This window comes from Apiospora phragmitis, assembly GCF_038363925.1.
Source record: "Apiospora phragmitis strain CBS 135458 chromosome Unknown utg000011l:1.0-3236445.0:1.0-3240683.0, whole genome shotgun sequence".
NCBI lineage: Eukaryota > Fungi > Ascomycota > Sordariomycetes > Amphisphaeriales > Apiosporaceae > Apiospora > Apiospora phragmitis.
Genome location: NW_027117411.1, coordinates 1331092 through 1349438, shown reverse-complemented (window position 1 = coordinate 1349438; position 18347 = coordinate 1331092). Strand labels below are relative to the sequence as shown.

General features: G+C 55.0%; 6 protein-coding genes across 6 annotated transcripts; 3 read left to right on the top strand and 3 right to left on the bottom strand.

Annotated features, from left to right (window-relative positions):
• Window positions 1-263: 263 nt before the first annotated feature.
• Window positions 264-1693, top strand: PG994_013202 (FAD dependent oxidoreductase; the record flags this gene model as incomplete). Its single annotated transcript, XM_066864611.1, has 2 exons — window positions 264-368; window positions 548-1693. 2 exons carry the CDS (start codon window positions 264-266, stop codon window positions 1691-1693), a joined length of 1251 nt encoding a protein of 416 aa, XP_066709572.1.
• A 116-nt stretch (window positions 1694-1809) lies between these two features.
• Window positions 1810-2592, bottom strand: PG994_013201 (uncharacterized protein; the record flags this gene model as incomplete). Its single annotated transcript, XM_066864610.1, has 2 exons — window positions 1810-2073; window positions 2161-2592. 2 exons carry the CDS (start codon window positions 2590-2592, stop codon window positions 1810-1812), a joined length of 696 nt encoding a protein of 231 aa, XP_066709571.1.
• Window positions 2593-3734: 1142 nt separating this feature from the next.
• On the top strand, window positions 3735-5462 carry PG994_013200 (uncharacterized protein; the record flags this gene model as incomplete). Its single annotated transcript, XM_066864609.1, has 1 exon — window positions 3735-5462. The coding sequence occupies one exon, from the start codon at window positions 3735-3737 to the stop codon at window positions 5460-5462; it is 1728 nt and encodes a 575-aa protein (XP_066709570.1).
• Window positions 5463-6676: 1214 nt separating this feature from the next.
• Window positions 6677-8216, bottom strand: PG994_013199 (uncharacterized protein; the record flags this gene model as incomplete). The annotated part of the gene is made up of 3 exons (XM_066864608.1): window positions 6677-7459; window positions 7518-7590; window positions 7645-8216. 3 exons carry the CDS (start codon window positions 8214-8216, stop codon window positions 6677-6679), a joined length of 1428 nt encoding a protein of 475 aa, XP_066709569.1.
• Window positions 8217-11145: 2929 nt separating this feature from the next.
• PG994_013198 (uncharacterized protein) lies at window positions 11146-12076 on the top strand (the record flags this gene model as incomplete). Its single annotated transcript, XM_066864607.1, has 2 exons — window positions 11146-11634; window positions 11717-12076. The coding sequence occupies 2 exons, from the start codon at window positions 11146-11148 to the stop codon at window positions 12074-12076; spliced, it is 849 nt and encodes a 282-aa protein (XP_066709568.1).
• Window positions 12077-12884: 808 nt separating this feature from the next.
• On the bottom strand, window positions 12885-14749 carry PG994_013197 (uncharacterized protein; the record flags this gene model as incomplete). The annotated part of the gene is given in 7 exon segments (XM_066864606.1): window positions 12885-13036; window positions 13138-13233; window positions 13302-13470; window positions 13485-13982; window positions 14017-14412; window positions 14452-14540; window positions 14623-14749. The coding sequence occupies 7 exon segments, from the start codon at window positions 14747-14749 to the stop codon at window positions 12885-12887; spliced, it is 1527 nt and encodes a 508-aa protein (XP_066709567.1).
• Between the last annotated feature and the right edge of the window lie 3598 nt (window positions 14750-18347).

Sequence of the window (18347 nt, the reverse complement as noted above, 5' to 3'; positions counted from 1 at the left end):
TTGTTGGTGATTCAAAGTGTCGGATTTTAGATGTACATACATATTCTGTAGTCTAAGTATCCGTCTGATTATTGTATACCTATCCAGCAGAGTGATTGACGATATCTCGAGGTAGTGGTGGTGGTGGTGTTGGTGGTGGTTTAGAGCCAGTAGTCGATTCCACTATTATTGTTTCTCGACACATTTAGTTTATGCGATGATGGGCACTCGTGGATCCTCTTGACTACTTTTTTCTCACCTCGAGAATCCTCTGTATTTTGACAATGTTTGCGAGGGCTCTGGGCCGCCAAGGACTTTTAGCTTCTACCAAGAGCCGGTCTCGTCTGTTTTCGAGCACAGCCGCTGCTCGAACCGATTTCACACATGTCGTAAGTTTCCTCTTCTTTTCGCCTGTCGAGATGCATCAGCTCGGTCGTCAGCCCGGCCCCACTACAAAATGAATTACTGCCACGATGATACGATCGGAGAGCACCACAATCCACGCCGCCGTTAATTGCATAGTTATGCATGCGCTTTCAAGTAATTTCATGACTGACCTTCTGCGCAGGTGGTAGGCGGCGGAGTAATCGGCCTCGCCACGGCGCGGCATCTGGCCACCACACGGCCGGACGCGAGCACGCTGCTCCTGGAGCGGCACGCCCAGGTCGGCACCGAGACGTCGTCACGCAACTCCGAGGTGATCCACGCCGGCATCTACTACGGCGCCGGTTCGCTCAAGACGCGCCTCTGCCTGCGCGGCAAGGCGCTGCTGTACGACTACTGCAGCCGGCACGCGGTTCCGCACCGCCGCACGGGCAAGTGGATCGTCGCGCAGGACGCCGCCCAGCGCGCCCTCCTCGAGGGCACCCACGCCTTCTGCCGCGACGTCATCGGCGTGCCGACGCGCTGGGTCGGCGACGCCGAGCGCGCCCGCGACGAGCCCGCGGTCCGCGCTGCCGCGGGCGCCCTCGATAGCCCCTCCAGCGGCATCGTCGACTCCCACGCCCTCATGGTCGCGCTGCAGGGCCACTTCGAGGATGCCGGCGGTGAGACGGCGCTCAACAGCGCCGTCGTGGCCGTCGAGCCTATCGGCGGCAACGGCGCGGGCGGATGGCGCCTCACGGTGCGCGACGCCGCGACGGGCGAGGAGTCCGCTATCGAGACCGAGACGCTCGTCAACTGCGCCGGGCTCGGCGCCGTCGACGTCCACAACCTGATCGCGCCGCCGGAGCGCCGCATGCAGCTGTACTATGCCAAGGGCAACTACTTCTCGTACAGCGGCGGCGGCGCGCCCCGGGTCAACCGCCTGATCTATCCCGTCACCATGCCCGGCGCCGGCGGGCTCGGCACCCACCTGACGCTCGACATGGCGGGCCGCCTGCGCTTCGGCCCCGACGTCGAGTGGGTGGACGACCCATCGCAGCTCGGCGTCAACTCGTCCCGCTTACCCCAGGCCCTCGACGCGATCCGCGAGTACCTGCCCGGCGTCGACGGGTCGGCGCTGGTGCCAGACTACGCGGGCATCCGGCCCAAGCTGGGCAAGGCGAGTGCCGTGGGTGAGGGCAAGGGCTTCATCGACTTCTACATCAAGAAGGAGGAAGGGTTCGAGGGCTGGGTCAACCTCCTGGGCATGGAGAGCCCTGGCTTGACCAGTTCCCTGGCCATCGCCGAGATGGTTGGGGGTTTGCTATACGGAAACGGAAAGAGCCAGTGAAAATTTGACACAAACAAATATATATATCATCTTATAGAAAGTATTGCCCTTGGATTTTCAGTACCACACCACATATTACGCGACCTCTTTCTTTTGTCTTGGTTGCTTTTGTCTATCTAGCTTGATGCCTTGAGCTCTCGCAGCATTATATCTATCCGAAGTACTCCTTCATGCCCAGTCTTACTCTCGTCGTAGACTATTTCATCCACCTTCTTGAAGCCCAGCTTTTCGTACACTGGTGTGGCGTTCTCCAATGCTTCCAGGTACGCCGTGACGCCCTGCTGGTCTGCGAGGTCCAGCATGGGCTTGAGCAGCGCAGTAGAGACTCCGCATCCCTGGTAAGACGAGTGAACACATAACACAGACAAATCTAGTCCCTTCTAGTCAGTACACAAACAACGTTTCACTCCAATGCTGTTTTGGGTGGAGTTGGTCTAAACTGACCGAGCTTATACTTGGAATCCCACTTTAGCGCTCATGGCCTTGACCGGCCCGAAGAAGCTCCTCCAGGCCTCCGCCGGCGCCCCGTCGGCCATCTCCGGCATCTCGATCCCCTCGGGCAGCCCGCTCTCGACCTCGGTGTAGGTGCGGAACCCGGCCTGCATGACCGCCTCCATGGCCTCGGGCACCACCCAGCGGGCGAACCCGGCGACCTTGCCCGTCTCGACGTCTACGACCTTGAACTGCTGGTCCGTCGGGTCCTGGAACCGCTGGCGGAACCGCAGGTCCGACCACTGCCGCATAGCCTCGCGCGACGGCGGCCAGAAGTAGCAGAAGCGGGTCCCGAGGAAGGCGGCGCTGTAGACGTCCCACAGCTGCGGCACGTCGGCCGGCGTGCATCGCGCGATGGTGAACCGCGGGGCCAACGAGGAGGCCGGCAGCTTGAAAGGTAGCGCCATGGTGATGAGGGTCGAGGATATGCCGAAGTTGCGTATTGCGGAGGGAGTGCTACGCTTATATAGCTAGATAGATATTTGGGAAGGAACAAGACTGTCTCTCGCCAAGGGGGTGACGGGTGAATGCGAATAGGGCAAAACTGATTCCTTGCTGAGGGGGGTTTGAGCAATGGGCAAATATATAGATGTTTACTACAATACAGTAGAGTCATGAGACATGCACAGAGCAAACTTCGAGAGATATAAAAAACTATAAAGTTAGTTAATAGAAGTTTACGCTTTAATTACCTCAATTCAACCCTTATATAATTATTTCGTAGGCCCCTATTAGCCAGTTGTAGGGCGCACGCCGCGCCTTTCCCGGGCCGATGCGCATGTCTCCGATTTTTTGGCCGGGGAGTTCTCCGTGACTTACGATTACCCCAGAAAGATCAATTCGGAGAGATTGTATTAGCTCTCAATACTAGATTAACCTACAGCGTCCCAATCACCAGCATCAACAGCAAGCCGGCTCTTTAAGATGAGAATCCGTAGCAGCGACCGGACACGATCCTTCTATAGCGTTTCATACAAAGTTCATTCTCGATGTGCAGTGCTCGTTTCTCGGCCGCATATAAACAGTCAACGATTATTGAGTGCCAACTGATCATGCAACAGCTAGGGTTGAGATGACTGGCGACTGGCGAGCGGGTAGGCGGCGTACTCGGTAGGCAATTGGCGATGCAATTGCCCATACCTCGCTAAGAATTCCCTCTGCTGTGTGTTTGTCACCTTTGCCTGGCATATCACATGGCTTGAAAGGAGCTGTGAACAAAGAGACATCATGCTACACGACAGATGAGCGGTGGCTTTGTCCACAGCCCCTGGATAAAGAAGTTGCTAGGATCAAACCACAGACGTATCGTAATAACACCAGTCCCATAATGACATTGTTTCCTGACAAGAAAGCTACGAGATAATGCGTGTAGACAAAAGCCTCTAAGAATATATATTGATCCTCTCCCCTATCAACCAAAGCTATTCCCTCTCACAAATCAAACCACAATCACAGATTTGGACCTCTGACTTAGGTATTTCCCAGTCTCGACTTTCAAGCCTACCATCGTACACGCATATATTGAAACCACAAACTCATTTATTTCACGATGGTTCTGGGAAAGCGAGACATCGAGGCTTCGGCTTCCCCCGTTGAGGAGATCCAGCCCCAAAAGAAGGTTCGCTTCACCAAGAACACCAAGAAGCCCTCTACCGCCTCCAAAGTTTCTACCGCGACGGTCCCGATACACCTCATGCTGCCGGAGGAGATGAAAATTGTGGTGGAGCCTGCTACCGGCGCAAAGCGAAAGGCCGACGTTGTCGCCGCAGATGCTAACGCCAGCGGACAGCCCAAGAGCAAGCGACCCCACGCGGAGCCATCCTCGGGCGAAGAGGAGGAGGGAAAGCCGAAGAAGAAGAAGAAGAGGTCCAGCAAGAAGAGGAAGAACCGGAACCTGTTTACCTCGGCGGACGAGCCGCTGCCCCAGCAAGTGATCGACGGGACCGTCCCCGAGGGAACTGCCGTTCCGGACCGCGTCCGGCGCAAGATCCTGACCGTTGCGATGCGCATCGTGTACAACGAGCGGATCGGCGACCACACCTGGGAAGCCCGGGAGGGGCAGTCCTTCCAGCGCGGCGGCACCGAGGCCCAGAAAGTCGGCGACCGGTCCCTGCCCCTCTACCACGCCATCGCCGACGCCGCGTACGGCGACGAGCTGATCGAGCGCATGATGCAGGCCTACGTGGCGGTCCACCAGGGCGCCGTCGACGGCCTCTGGGGCAAGCGAGCGCACAACGAGACCTACCCGCCGCCGCTCTGGTACGCCGTCATCCACGGCCGGCGCGGCGTCGTCGACGCGCTGCTCCGGCTCGGCGCCCGCCCCGACCGGCTCCGCTTCGGCAACCTCGAGCACCTGCTGGGGCGCGAGCCCCTCACCGCGGCCTGCCGCGCCGAGCACGTCGCCCACGAGCGCTGCTCCCTGCGCGCCCGCTGGTGCTGCGACATGTACAACTACCTCGCCTGGAGCGTCGACCGCCTGTTCGAGAGCCGCTCCCCGGGCCCCCACGCCGACTTCGACGCCCACATGGACGCCGTCGAGGAGTGCATGCTGCGCGTGCTGGACCAGCGCCCCGACTGGATCCCGCGCTATGACAGCAGCGGCTCCGACGGCAAGGCCTTCTTCATCGCGCCGCTGGTCAACGCGGGTTTCTTCCGCATGCTGGACCGCCTGGGCGTCCGCGAGGGCATGAGCGCCAACAACGCGCAGCAGGGGCTGGAAAACTTCATTCGGGATATCAAGTGGTCCCGCAAGGCCGAGGCCGTCCTGGTCTGGTTCCAGGCCTTGCCGTCCGGCCGGGGCGTGCGCATCGAGTCCCGCGACTTCCAACGCATGCTGGTGCCGTTCCCGGTGAAGCGCGACCTGCCGGGGCCCGGCGTCGCGCTGGTTCAGGTCGAAAGCGAGCGCGAGCGCGACGACGTTTACGCCCGCGTCGGCGCCATCCTCGCGGCCTGGGCGGGCCGCCTGCCGCGGCTCGACGAGCTTGACGACGGCCCGCCGGCGGTCTCGTCGCAGACCTATCGAGCGTGGGCGTCGGAGCTGGCCGCCATGGACCTGTGGTTGTGGCAATGGCTCGTCGAGCTCGCCTCGTTACCACGCCATGGGAATGTGCAGCTCGCGAAGAGTGCCAATGCGCTGATGAGCTGGCACAGCGTCGTGGTGGAGTGGGCCTCTGCGCAAAAGGCCGACGAGACCAAAGAGGATGATGCCCCAACGGGTGACGACGACAAGATTGACGACACCAAGGACGCCACTGCAGGTGACGTCCCAACCTCCTGAGCGATATGAACCACGTACCGATCATCGATCTCCTCCAGGAATCCCCCCCCCCCCTGTCGCGTCTGTCAGCTACACTTCGGTGCCTTCAACTGTTTTTAGCTTTGCGTCTGTTTTCAATTGTATTTACGGGTTAGTTGCTTGAGTATAGGGGTATGTGTCTTTGCTCAATGCTGCAAGTATAGGTATATAGAACCGAGACATAAACCAAGAGAAATAAAATAACACCACAAAACGGGCATGCCCTCCCTATATAGATCGAGTAATCATTGTAAGTCAGTGCCCTTCATGAAACGACATGTCACGGTTCATCTGCTACCTCTTGTCCATTCAAATCAAGTGATATATTATACCTGTCAAGCGCTGGAGACGATGAGCCGCCCCTGAGCACACTAGACACTCTAAGTGATTAGAAACTATATCCTAAAAGATTATCCTTTTGCCTCAAGACACCGCCACCATTTTAGGCCTCGTGGTGCCTCCCCCCATAAACAGTCATAAAATGATCATATCATCGGATCGCCTCAAGGTCCTTCTTTACTTCAAACATATTTCCTAAACACGTAGATTGCGTTGCCCTGTTGAAAGTAAAGAGACTTCGCGTCCCCACAGGGTCTCCCAAGAACGCGGCTCGTAGGCCACTCTGGCCACCCACCAACTCACTATCTCAGGGGCTCACTATCTCAGGGGTTCGAGGACAACCAACCCCTCATAGCAAACGCTCCGTCCAGACAACCAATTATCAACGCTCCAAGCCACCAATCGTTGAAAGACAAAAAAAGGGTATAGTGCCGAATTGAAAGAAAAATATGCGCGCAGCCCACATAGAGGATTGGCGAAAGGTAGAACAGATGCAAGAAGGAATGCGCGAATCGCGGGGCGCTATCGAAATAGCATTTAAACAATAGACAATATGGATAGTAGATTGCGTGCAGCAATTACTGCAGCAGGGTACGAGTCCCTAAGAGGTTGTATATACGGAAGCAAGAATACCCGGCGGAGGGTTCCGGTATAAACACCGGCTCTGGGGAGGATGCACCGAAGGGGCGGCGGCGGCACAGCGCAAATAATATATGGAGAAATAACGACCTCTTGCGAGGTCTGTGAAGGTGAAAGTAAATCGAAGTACCAGGCAGTGTAAGCTGCCTGGAAATAATCAAATTTGTACATGCCGAATAAGATTGTGCCACCGGCCCCTGACTGGTATTCGGCGCCGTTTACAAGATGCAGGCAGCGGCGAAAACGGCGATAATCAGGCCCACGACGGCACTGCTACCCTGAGGGCCAGCACTCTCATTCTTGGCCGACTCCGTAGGAGCTGCCGATCCGGCTGCTGATCCGCCACTGGTTGCAACAGCAGTCGGGATCGTCACGGACGATGGTGCCCAGGTATGAGATGCCGTGGCCGTTCCGTTCTCCTGGAAGATACCACCGAGAGCAAGCAAAGATATGCTAGGCTTGGAACTGCTTGTGGTCATGGTAGACCTCATGGAAACGGCTGAACTTGTCGAGGAAGTTGTTGAAGTTGTGGAGGATGTGGTAGGTGTGCTCGAGGTTGTTGAAGTTGTGGAGGTAGATGTTGATGTGGGAGTTGTGCTGGTCGTTGTTGGTGTTGTCTTGGTTGAGCTGGGGGTTGGCGTAGGGGTAGGAGTGGGCGTGGGCGTGGGTGTAGCCGACGAGGTGGTTTTCGGTTTATCATCGTTGCCAGAAGATCCGTCGAGGTTGAAGACGTGGATGCTAGCTGAACCTCCCTTCGGCACGGTCGCTACACAGAATGCCGAGCCGCCAGCCCCGTCCGCCTTCTCGCTACTAGTGACACCAGTATCGTCAACGCGGCAGGGCAACCCGGTACAGTCGCCGCTGTCGCACTTGATTTCCATGCCAAAAGTAGGCTTCTTGCTAGCCAAAGAAGACGCTTCATAGATGGGGTTCATCCCCAGCTTGACAAATGTGCTTCCGCTATGATCGGTATTTGTGCCGGCAACATAGAAGGCCCAGTTCTATCACATGAATATTAGTATGTACTTGTCATTTCTTGCGGTGTGTTTCCCAACTCACTCCCATAGGCTTGGTATCATCACCCCAAATGCAGCCTTCTTTCGATGATACACCAGGCTCATTGATATAGTAGCTAGAGGAACCCCGTTAGAATACGCAGGCGGCACAACTTCTTGGTGAAACTTACTGCGCAGCAGTGGAGTCCCAGTAGTCGGTTCCTGGGACAGCGATGGTCTGCTCATCTATAATATCGTTGGGTATGATCATATCCTCCATGCCGGGCAACACAGTCTGGCAGAACGAGGTGACTTTGCCACACTTGTTCACAACCTTGACGTTGCCGGTACCCTTGACACACAGCGGCTTGTCGTCAAAAGGCTTTTTGATCTTGCCATCCAGACCGCAAAGCAGGCCACCAGACATCCTATCTGTAGTGGCATAGGTCGAGAATGGCTTCCACTGTGCCATCATCTCGCCCGGAGGGCAGGCATACGGGCAATATTTGCCTGGGGTGCAGACCTGGTCAGGGCTCAGAGCCCAGCCACCGTTCATCGCATTCGGTGAAACCGGAACGAGTCCATCACCAGACGGGAATTTGCAGGCCAGACCGCGGTCCTCCAGGTGTGCGACGGCACTTCGGCTGTGGATGTGGCTGTGGTCATTGCGTCTACCCAGGTGCTTGTGCTTGTGCGCCAAGGTCGGTTCAACCAGTAGGAGTGTTGCAGACCCGAGGGTCGCTTGTATGGTTGAAAGCTTCATGTCGTTGGTTGATATTCACAAGGCAGTCGTGCTGTCGTAAGAGTGTATTCTCCACAAAAGCGAGTGAAGTTTGGGACGCTTCAAGTACCGGAGTCAAAAATAAAAAGCCAGTGATCAACGAGATCGTCGAGATTTGCGCGAGATGAAGCTTGAGGCGGGATTTAGTCTCCGTGGGACTGATGGCGCGAGTAAGCCGAGTCGAGAACGAACGAGGACCTGGCAGCAGGAAAAAGAACGTGGGCGCGACGAGTGTCACTGGAATAAAAGAACGGCTGCAGAATATCTGCATAAAAGAATAAGGAGAGTAGAGAGCGACGGTGAGGACCCGGCAGCAAGAGACGTGAAGCGGTCGCGCAAGCGAGGTGGAAGAGGGGACTCGATCGTCTCATGGGGAGTCTTGATTAAATTAGGGAGCCAGTAGCCCCCATCTCAGTGGACGGGGGGTGAGGGAATGGATAGCCCTGAGCCCTGTGAGGTCTGCTTGACTGCCAAGTGCCTGCTTGCATTATGGACCACGGTCCGTGGTCCACGAGCCAGAGGCTGCGATGGCGGGTGGTGTTATTGACGATTGGCCGCTTCAGCCATTAGCCCCGTCCCATGGCCCGTTTCCCCTTCCATCAAGCCTGCATGCGACGGGGCCATCGTTCGGGGATTGGACCGACAGAAGTATGTGCCTTGCAGATGGGCCAATGAGACGACGTGAAGCAAATGATGGAGCGTTAATCGAAATGAGATGGCATGGGTTCCGCTGCGGACAAGGGACCGCAGGGTAGGACGAAGAACGGCGCGGCCACATTCACCGGATTAGCCTTATTCTTAGCGCCGATGCTTTTCGTGGATGGAATTTCATTTTTTTTCTTCCTCAACCATTCGACCGGCCTTGCTCTTTTTTGTGAGGGCCACTCCCGACGTTGGAGGATGACACCTGCCGGTCCTGGCATTTGATCGGCGGAGGATCAAATCCTGAGAGCTCCAACACTGAACAGGCTGACGGGTTCGCAGGATTAGCAGAATTGGACGTGAAAGGAGATGGATGTAATCGTTTCCGCTAAATTGATATTGCTCTGCTGGTAGCAGCAGACTAATTAGCACGATGGCGCATAGTATTGGTGTATGGTGCGCCTGGAGGGCACGAGCTTCCTCAAGTTTCACAAATGACAGCCGTGTAACAGCGGGGAATGTCAAAATCGGAAGATTGCATGTCAACCCACAGATATTCGATTTTTGCTGAATCATCGTTCCAATCGAGGAGGATCGGCTTGTCGGCCACTCACTCAGATGCAGTCGGTGTGCACGACATTATGTAAGGCATTTCCAACCGGGCCTTCAAATGCGGGTTCGGCCCCAACTTGATCCCCCCAGGACGACCCCTTATACTTGCAGTGTATTATACCCCGTATTTCCAAGGAGCACCGGGCAACTGAACTCGTTTCTTTCATACAGTAGGCCTGTCAAATCTCGCCATCTGCATTGCGTCGGGCGTTTTTGGCCTATCTCTGCGATGACTATCTGCTTGATCTGGTTTAGCATGAGTAATCTACATTCTTCCCCCCGGAAGCTAAAATGAGGAATCCGCAACGGCTTGCAAAATAAGTTGGCGTCCCGCAGCCACAATCGATAAGCACATACCTAGGCGGCTGTCAGGCTGTCTTGAGGCTTCTGATGAGATAAGTGGCTGGGAATAGATCCAGTTGCGCGGCGCCAGCATTCTGATTGAAGATGCCAAATTTCCTTGGCTTTGGCATTCAAGAAAAAGGCAGACGGTTCCCAAGATCTCCCAAGATGAAGCGCACGCCGCCTCTTAGGGAAAATGAGGGAGTAACCAACAGCAAGGCCATCGCGCAATGCTCAATCCGGTGGTTGCCTCCGTTCGGCTGGGGTCCTTACCGGGCGCTGCCACGCAGTTTCTCCAGCTTTTCGTCGCGGGGCGACAAGTCCTTGTATTCCACACAGTGCTGAACCAGTACGATGAATCTAGGCCATGCGCAGTTCGGGGGCTTTACCACGCATTCATGTCAGAAGGGGGTGGTGCATCGAGTCGGTGTGCCCATTCGTCGCTATGGGTTCGCGAGGGTGCTAGGATGCTTCAAAATCAACAGCTAATCAGAGCGTCAACCGATGCATACCTAATCAGCCTTCGTACCGGTGGAATTTAGGGTGTATCTTCTCCGAAAACAGCACCAAGTTACGAGGCAGGAGCCCTGACATGATGATGGTGGTGGTGCGAATTGGACTTTGCTTGGTTTCTCAGCTGGCGTTGAGAAGCTGGCTCCAAACGGCTGCTGATGATCAAGCATCTGCGCCGCCTGACTACTTGTTAGTCGCGAGACGAATCTTGATGATTTCGAGTAAAGAGTTGTAGTCAGATTCTACACACTGCTTAGGCACTAGCAATGCGCTGATGGGCTGCGGCGGCTGCGGCCTGCATCATCACCAGTCATGTTGGATTTGAGAGCTATCCATATACGACGCCGCCGGTATTAGCGTGAGCTGGATACACTGCTAAGTCCTTCGGCTTTGCGGTGATGGCTTCAACTTCCCTTCTCGGAGGGGAATATATACGTCCACTTTACAGACTTCCTGCCAATGTAAGTGTTGCTATGGAGTCGGATTTGCTTATTGACGACGACGAGGCCCGTGGTAATTTGTAAGTGAGAAAGATTACCATCATGATATTGGCCTGCATGGATCGTGTATCATAAGCCTTGGTCTTCGTGTATTGGAATTCTTGTAATTCTCTCGATCCTGCAACCTCACTATGAAGTCTACCAATTCACGAATCCACTTTCCTAGCTTTTCCATTTCTCGCTTTCCTCGTACCTCCCTTGTCGTCGCCATCGGTCTACTTGGGTGTTCTCGCCTTATTTGTTTCGCTATTGCTCTTATCTTATAACGAAAAAGAAAATGCATAAAAGACTCAAACGAAAATATGCAGTCCATAGTACCCAACCTTGCTACGGTCGTCTTGGCTTTTAGCCCTGCTGTTCTCGCAGTGCCCCAACAGTATGGCACGGGCATCGTCTCTTATACCTATTCGACGACTTCCAGTAGCTGGCCTCCTATGGGCACCGGGACTGATGGAAGTTACGGCAGCTATCCAACTTACCAACCTATCGGCACGGGTGGAACTGCCGGCACTGTCCATCAGTCGATGACCAAGAGCTCGAAGCCCGTGTACAAGCCAACTGTCACGTACGCCCAAACATCCCGTGTTACTACCGAGCCGGAGTCTTCCAGCTCCCACGACCAGACGTACTCGGAGACCCAATCGGGGCCTTCCTCGAAGCCCACAGCTTACGAGGACTTCAAATTCGGCTTTGAAGACAAGCGGACGGGCGGCCCCGGCCAGGGCGGAGAGGTGGTCCCCGCGAACCGCCAGACGTTCCCGGCGCTGACGGGGACGGACCTGGGCATGGCGGTGCCTTCCTGTGCCCCTGCGGCTTCAACACGCCGCACGTGTGCACCCGCGGGCCGCCGAGCTGGCCGTGTCGTGACCTGAGGCCACCGTCGTGAGCTCCACGGTGGTGCCGGAGAACAGCGTCGTCAACGTCAACATCAACGCCAACGACGGCACGACGACGACGCCGCGCGAGACCCTCAACACCTTCCACAGGTACGACGCCACCGTCTTCTACCAGGGCGCCGTCCACTCCCGGTTCAGCCCGGGCTGCGGCAACGCCACCCTCGTCGTCGCCCTCGGCGCCCAGGACTTCGGCACGGGCCAGGTCGCCCAGGAGCTGTTCGGCGCCCGCAGCAACGCCGCTGTGGCCGACGTCGACAAGTTGCGTGGCACCATCTCCAAGAATGTCGCGCTCGGCGTCGAACAGTGTCTGAAGAGGTGCAATATCAACAAAAAGTAGTTGGACGTGCGAGGGAGGTATGGGGGCGTTCACCCGAGTTACTGACTTATACGCGCGGAGGCGTATTTGTTCTTTTTCTTTAGACAGGTTGGGGCCTGGGGCAGTATTAATCAGTTCGGAGTCTATTGGTTGTTTTGATCCTTTACATTATCCTCGCTGCTATCCAGCACAACTTCACATCCAATTTGTCCTCATCCCCCCCCCTCCGGTGTGCCATTGTGAATTACAAGACATACGAAATATCAATGTTTCTTCATACAGCTCCTCGCCCTGGCTATGACCTTCAGGGGTTATCTGTGTTGCGCAGTCCAGTCCGTGGTCGTGCGACATACTGTACTACCATGAGAGATTACTTGATTCGGTTAAAGAAACAACCCGGGCGCCTGGGACTCTCCTAATGCGACCATCCAGTTAAGACTGAGCCGGCATTCGCCGGGAACTTGCATGATGCAGGGAATCTCTTATAACTCCAGGCAAAACAGGTAACGATCCAAGATCACGATCAGAGCTGCCTTCTGCCTTCTGATGAATGTCTCACTTGATATGGCCAATAACATGTACACCCAGCCCAGCCCAGGCCGAAATGCGCCATACAGATATTGTATATTATGCTAATTATGTCTACGTAGTTGATGAGTACGTAATCGGAGTGATCGCAGGAGAGACATTGGTATCTTCGGACGCAAGAAATGACAACACCACTCAGCAATCAAACAACCACCACCACCTCCTCCTCCGCACACTCGGCTAGAAAAAGGGGGGGGAGAGTGAGAGAGAATGCCTTACTGTGTGTTAAAACACCCATCTCTTAGACAGTCTCTTCCTTGACGGTCGTGTTGGCAGCGAGCTTCTCGCCGGCGACGCCCATCTCGGCGGCGAAGGTGTGGCTGGGTCTCCAGGCGGCCGACTTGCGCGGGCTGGCCTCGGCCATATACATATCGGCCTGCTCGAGAGAAATACCTCGGAGCTCGGGAACGAGGAAGTAAGTTGTACCAAGAAAAGGGTTAGACAACTTGACAAGTTGATCCAGGGGTGTGGTTCGGAGCGGGAACTGCACTTACCAAATAATAAGCTGCCACAGCAAAGGGCACCCCAGAGGAAGAAGACCTTGGTTCCCAGGTCGGCCTTGTCCTTCCCGACCAGGTAAGGGGTGATGACTAGATGAATTTACATATTAGTATAAGGGAGGTTATGTAACGGCCGGGATTAAGTATTTAATACTTACCATCAATGATGGTGTTCCAGAGCCAGTTGGAGGCAGTGGACACACCCACACCACGAGAGCGGATAGGTACTGGGAAAGCTTCACCAACAATGACCCAGGCAGCGGGACCCCAGGTGATGGCGAACGAGGAGACATTCAAACAGATGAAGGCGTCCAGGCAGATGTGGCGCTGTTATTGCTCACATCCTTTCCGGCAGTGACGCCGATGATAGCAACGATGAATTGACAAACGATCATGGAGCAGGCGCCATAAATTAGAAGGGCGCGGCGGCCGAACTTCTCGACGGCATAGAACGAAATTGGGGTAGACAAGACGTTTACCAGTGTGGTGATCATGGAGATCAAGAATGGGTTGTCGATGGTTCCCAACTGGGTGAAGAAGGGGGTTCCGAAGTAGAAGACGAAGTTGATACCCGTCAGCTGCTGGAACATCTGCATGCCGGTGCCGAGCAGGGTGCGGCGCAGGGGATTGTCGCCGGCGGAGAGCGAGCCCTTGAAGCAAGCCAGCCAAGATCCAATGTAGTTGGTCTGGGGAATCACCTGCATCTCGTACTCGTTGTTGGCGACGATTTCGGCAAGCTCGTCCTTCACGAAAGCGGACTCGATGGGCTGGCCACGCAAAAAGGCCAGAGCCTTGGCCGCCTTCTCGGTCTCTCCCTTGCGCACGAAGTAACGGGGGGACTCGGGCAGGTAGAGGAGACCGCCGGCGAAGAACGATGGCCCAAAGGTATTGGATGCCGATGGGGATGCGGTAGGAGCTGGTGTCGCTGCGTTCCTGGGTGCCGTAGACGACGCAGGCCGCGACAAGGATGCCGATGGTAATGCAGAACTGGTAGCCGGAGACCATGGCTCCGCGAACCTTCTTGGGGGCGATCTCGGACATATACAGGATAACAACTGCGGAAATGAAACCGACGCCGGCACCAGCAACCAGACGGCCGAGAACGAACAGGCCCTCCTGGTTAGTGCTGGCAATCTGCAAGGTGCAGCCGACACAGAAGACAGCGCAGCCCATAATGATAGTAGGGCGTCGGCCAATGAAGTCGGCAATGTCACCGCCCATCAGGGCGCCGAAGAAGGTACCGCAAGACAGGATGGATGTGAAGAGGGACTACATCGATGAAGAGAGGTGGAATTCGTCCTTGGTCACGCCAATGGGCACCTTGTTGACATAATCGTATTCCATGCCCGTGTAGAGGTTGATGAAGTAAGGCATGGCCATGACACCAGACATCCAACCTGTAACAATACCGTCAGTGCCAAGCTCGAGTTTGCAGGTATCATGGAGGGCATATCTAGACTGGAGATAGAGGCGACTTACCGGTATCGTAGCCGAAAAAGATACCACTGAAGGCAGCGAAGGCGCAGATCATGTAGGCCTTCCAGGTTACGGGGGCCTCGACACGATTGACATCCGTCGTGCCGGTAACAACGACACCACCCGCCATTGCTGCTGAGTCTCTTCTTTGAGAAGGGAAGTTATATGTTGAGAAGAGAGAGGCAAGTAGGTATATTGAACGGCCAAAGGGGTCTCCAGCTGACGATCGGGCCCAACGGACTTATCCAAGGGAGGAAAAGAGCATACAGGAGAGGGACTCAGAAACGACGGGACTCGGGAAAGGCAGGCGAGGCATTATATATGCAGACCGCGTCACTCGCTTACAATACACGTTACATGGGGTATAATTTGCAATGTCTGGGGAAGTCACTCGTGCGCAACCTGACCAGTCAGCTTTGCAGCTCGTTCTAGCTCGACTTTCCAGGAAAGAAAATCCCCCAAGCTCTGGAGAGGTCGGTAGGTGTCAGCTAGTGAAGCGCATTCTAGACTCAGAAGGCCGCTGTAGGGCCGCGCCACATCAACAGGGTCGCCATGCTGGGCAGAGGGTCTTGATTGGGCGTCTCTGGCCGCAACAAGGGGGGGGGGGGGCATGACAGGTAGGTAAGGAGGCAGGTAGGGGGGTATAGAAAAGGGCCTTCTGCTGGTCTTGGTGCAAATACTCCGTAGTGATACTCCATTCCGGAGAGTGGCGGGACGCCCAGACAGCTGCAGGTGACTTGTACCCAGTCAGGCAGGGTGCTAAGGACCGGAACGGGGGTGGGACTTGAGATGGGAAATCGGGAGAGGCCTAGATGGTCTAGAGAACCGATGGGGTTCGTTGCCATGGGATCCTACTCTTCCCATTCCGATGGCCTACTGCTGGCACGGTGGCCAAATGAACAATCGAAGGTTTCTCAAGGACCCAGTCCTCGATGCTCTTGTTTTCGAGCCAAGCAAAGAGATGTTTCACTGTCGAGTCTTGGTACTTACACAAACGAACGAACATCTATGCATTTCATATGTCTCTGGCCATTCAAATATCCCGTCTGGCAATACGTTCTTGCCGAATGCAGTAATTTCCACCAAACCATCCCATATGTCGGAGCAGGGGACCCCCGAGTTCGGAGTGGACCTGGCCAATCACAAGAACCCCTGGTCTTTCGAGAAAAGGGTTGTTGCATCCCGACACTCTCGTATGGCGCTATACTAGTTAAAGGATCCGTGGCGCTGGGAGGAATGCAGCACACACATGGGCGTTAGTGAGTCTCCATCTCCCCCATCTCGAAGGAAGCAAGTTGGTTAAGCGTGTAAGTACCAATGAATGGTGCATCTTCATAGCCGGCAACTCGGCTCGGGGGAGCTTGGTTTCGTGGAATATCCAGTCTGTTTCCGACGACCAAGAGGCGACGTTACAGTGACCGGCCGTACGTTGCCGCACTATTGGCGCATTTCCTTCGGACGCATCCCCCGCGTGTCGAGTTGCACAATGCAAGTGCACTTAGGCTTAATTTTATACTGCTCCCCACGGGCGGCTCGAAGCGTTACAACCCGCAGGAAGCGGTCGAAGAAGAAACGTCGTTCGCTCCAGAACCTTTCTTTTGGCCAGATGTGTGCAATGGCTGAGACCAGCGACCCCTTGCTTTCATCCACAGTCGTCACATGCAGCAGCCATCGGTTCGGGTGGCTTTCTGCTAGCGTGAACGAATCGGATGGCATTTCCTGGGATATACAAATATGTGCTAAAATTCTTCTCCGACTACTGGAAATAGCTGGGCGCTGTATGCTCTAATATTCTCAGGCGATGCGGGATGGGACGTTAGATTCAGCTGCGCTTGTAGAAGAGGGGATCTACATAAGGGTACCTACCCCGGCCCCCTTCCCCAGAACCCCAAGCTGCTAGCCATTGGAGAAATGGGAGCAGATCTCCAGGTCGGCCCGAATTCAGGATCAAGGCCAGACGACATGAGAACGCTCCTACGCTACTTTCTACGTGTTTACTGATGTGTCTGGCAGCCAGTTGTCTGCTTTTAGCAGTCCGCTCGCGGGTCTAGGCTTCGCTCGTAGGCCGTAGCGAGCGGGTGCTATGCAGGGCTCTTTCTCCACTTCCCCATCTCAATCTCTTTCCCCAGACGATGGGATATGTAGATTCATTCATCTCGCCCTCTCCTTCGGCCCCATCCTTTCTGCCATCGTCGGACTCCGCACAGCACGCACGTAAGGGTATGCTCACCTGACGAGATAGTACTTCCTTGGCATGATCAATGGTCGCTCGATGGCTAGCACCAGCATCAACCCCGACTCTAACGGTGGATCGGCCGCATCTGCCAAAAGCGTTGCAGGCGCCGAGACGCCAACAGCACATGGCACCTTTACTTGCAAGTACGCTATAATCTGGGACCTGTCCTTCCTTGATACCCAAGCACATGCTTCTTAGCTGCAGCATCTCCAGAGCCTCGGGAACCAACCTATGAAAGGGTTGTGGAGGCTGGACAGAGGTGAAGCCAAGTCCTCGGTGAAAACTCTGACCGGTGCTCATGTGATGACAACTCGGGGTTTTGCCGTCTTGCCGCCAGCCCGTATTGGAAGGTGAAGGGGAGGAGGGAGCGCTGACCTGGGCTTATTCTTTGCTTTTCAGACAGCGAAGCTTTGCAGGCCTTCAGCCTTGGCTGCCACCCGCAGTCTTAGCTTAGCGCCACTCCGCACCGTGATCTAAACCATGATCTAATTAAAACTCCAGCTGTGTCTACAACTATATCAGGGTCAATGCGATGTGAGCTGACATTGAATAGATCGGACGCTACCGAGGTAGTTGGTTCTCCTTGGTAGATACTTACCTAACTACGCAGGTGACCTGCTCGCTCCCCAAGTGAACAAGTCGCTCTATTTCGGAAGGAACCCTACCCAGGTAGACTGGCTATACGGCTATAGCGAGTTACGCACCATATCATTTCAAGCAGCCTCTGATTTTTACACAATCTGCAGTAGCGCCCCAGCCCTTCGGTACCTCATGACCAAAGTCTCATCTGGTTGATAGGACAACCCAACAACCCGGGTATTCATTTTTAGTTACGTTACTTCACCCCTGCATGCTCTGCTCTGCTCTGTATTACCCTGGATCCAACATGCCGAGACTGAGACACGCGGCACACTGCAGTCCAGTATTTTCGTTCCCCCTTACATAATAAATTTCCAGTCTTAGCACTTGCTGATGGTATCGGGCGGGTTGTTCGCGGTTCAGGTGCTAAACGTTATTTGGTTTGTAAATTTGGTTTGTAGTTTACATTGCATACCTTCGCAACTCGAATACAAATGCCAGCCTAGAATGGCTGAAAAACGTCGAACAGATAGAATACCTATCGGTATAGGTAAGGGGCAGGGTTGGCTGGTAGTTTATTCCTAAACCCCTTTTCTCCCCCCTCTTGGATATCACAAAAGGGACAGGTGGTTTCATACCCCGTCGTCGGTGGCCTTGACTTCCAAGTATCTCACTAGTGAGCTATTTTTAAGAGCAAACCCATTGTCTTATTTGTATTTAACCTTAGTACTAGACGCTACGATAAATCAAGAATACATCAGCTTCCGCACCCTTTTCTCAATGCCCTCTTCGAACTCGCCCACTCCCCCCTTGAGCTCCATCATCTGGCCCGCCCGCAGCCGATACACCATCCGCCGCCGCGGACGCTCTCCTTCCTCTTCCTCGTCCAACTCGGTCCCAATATCGGCTTCCT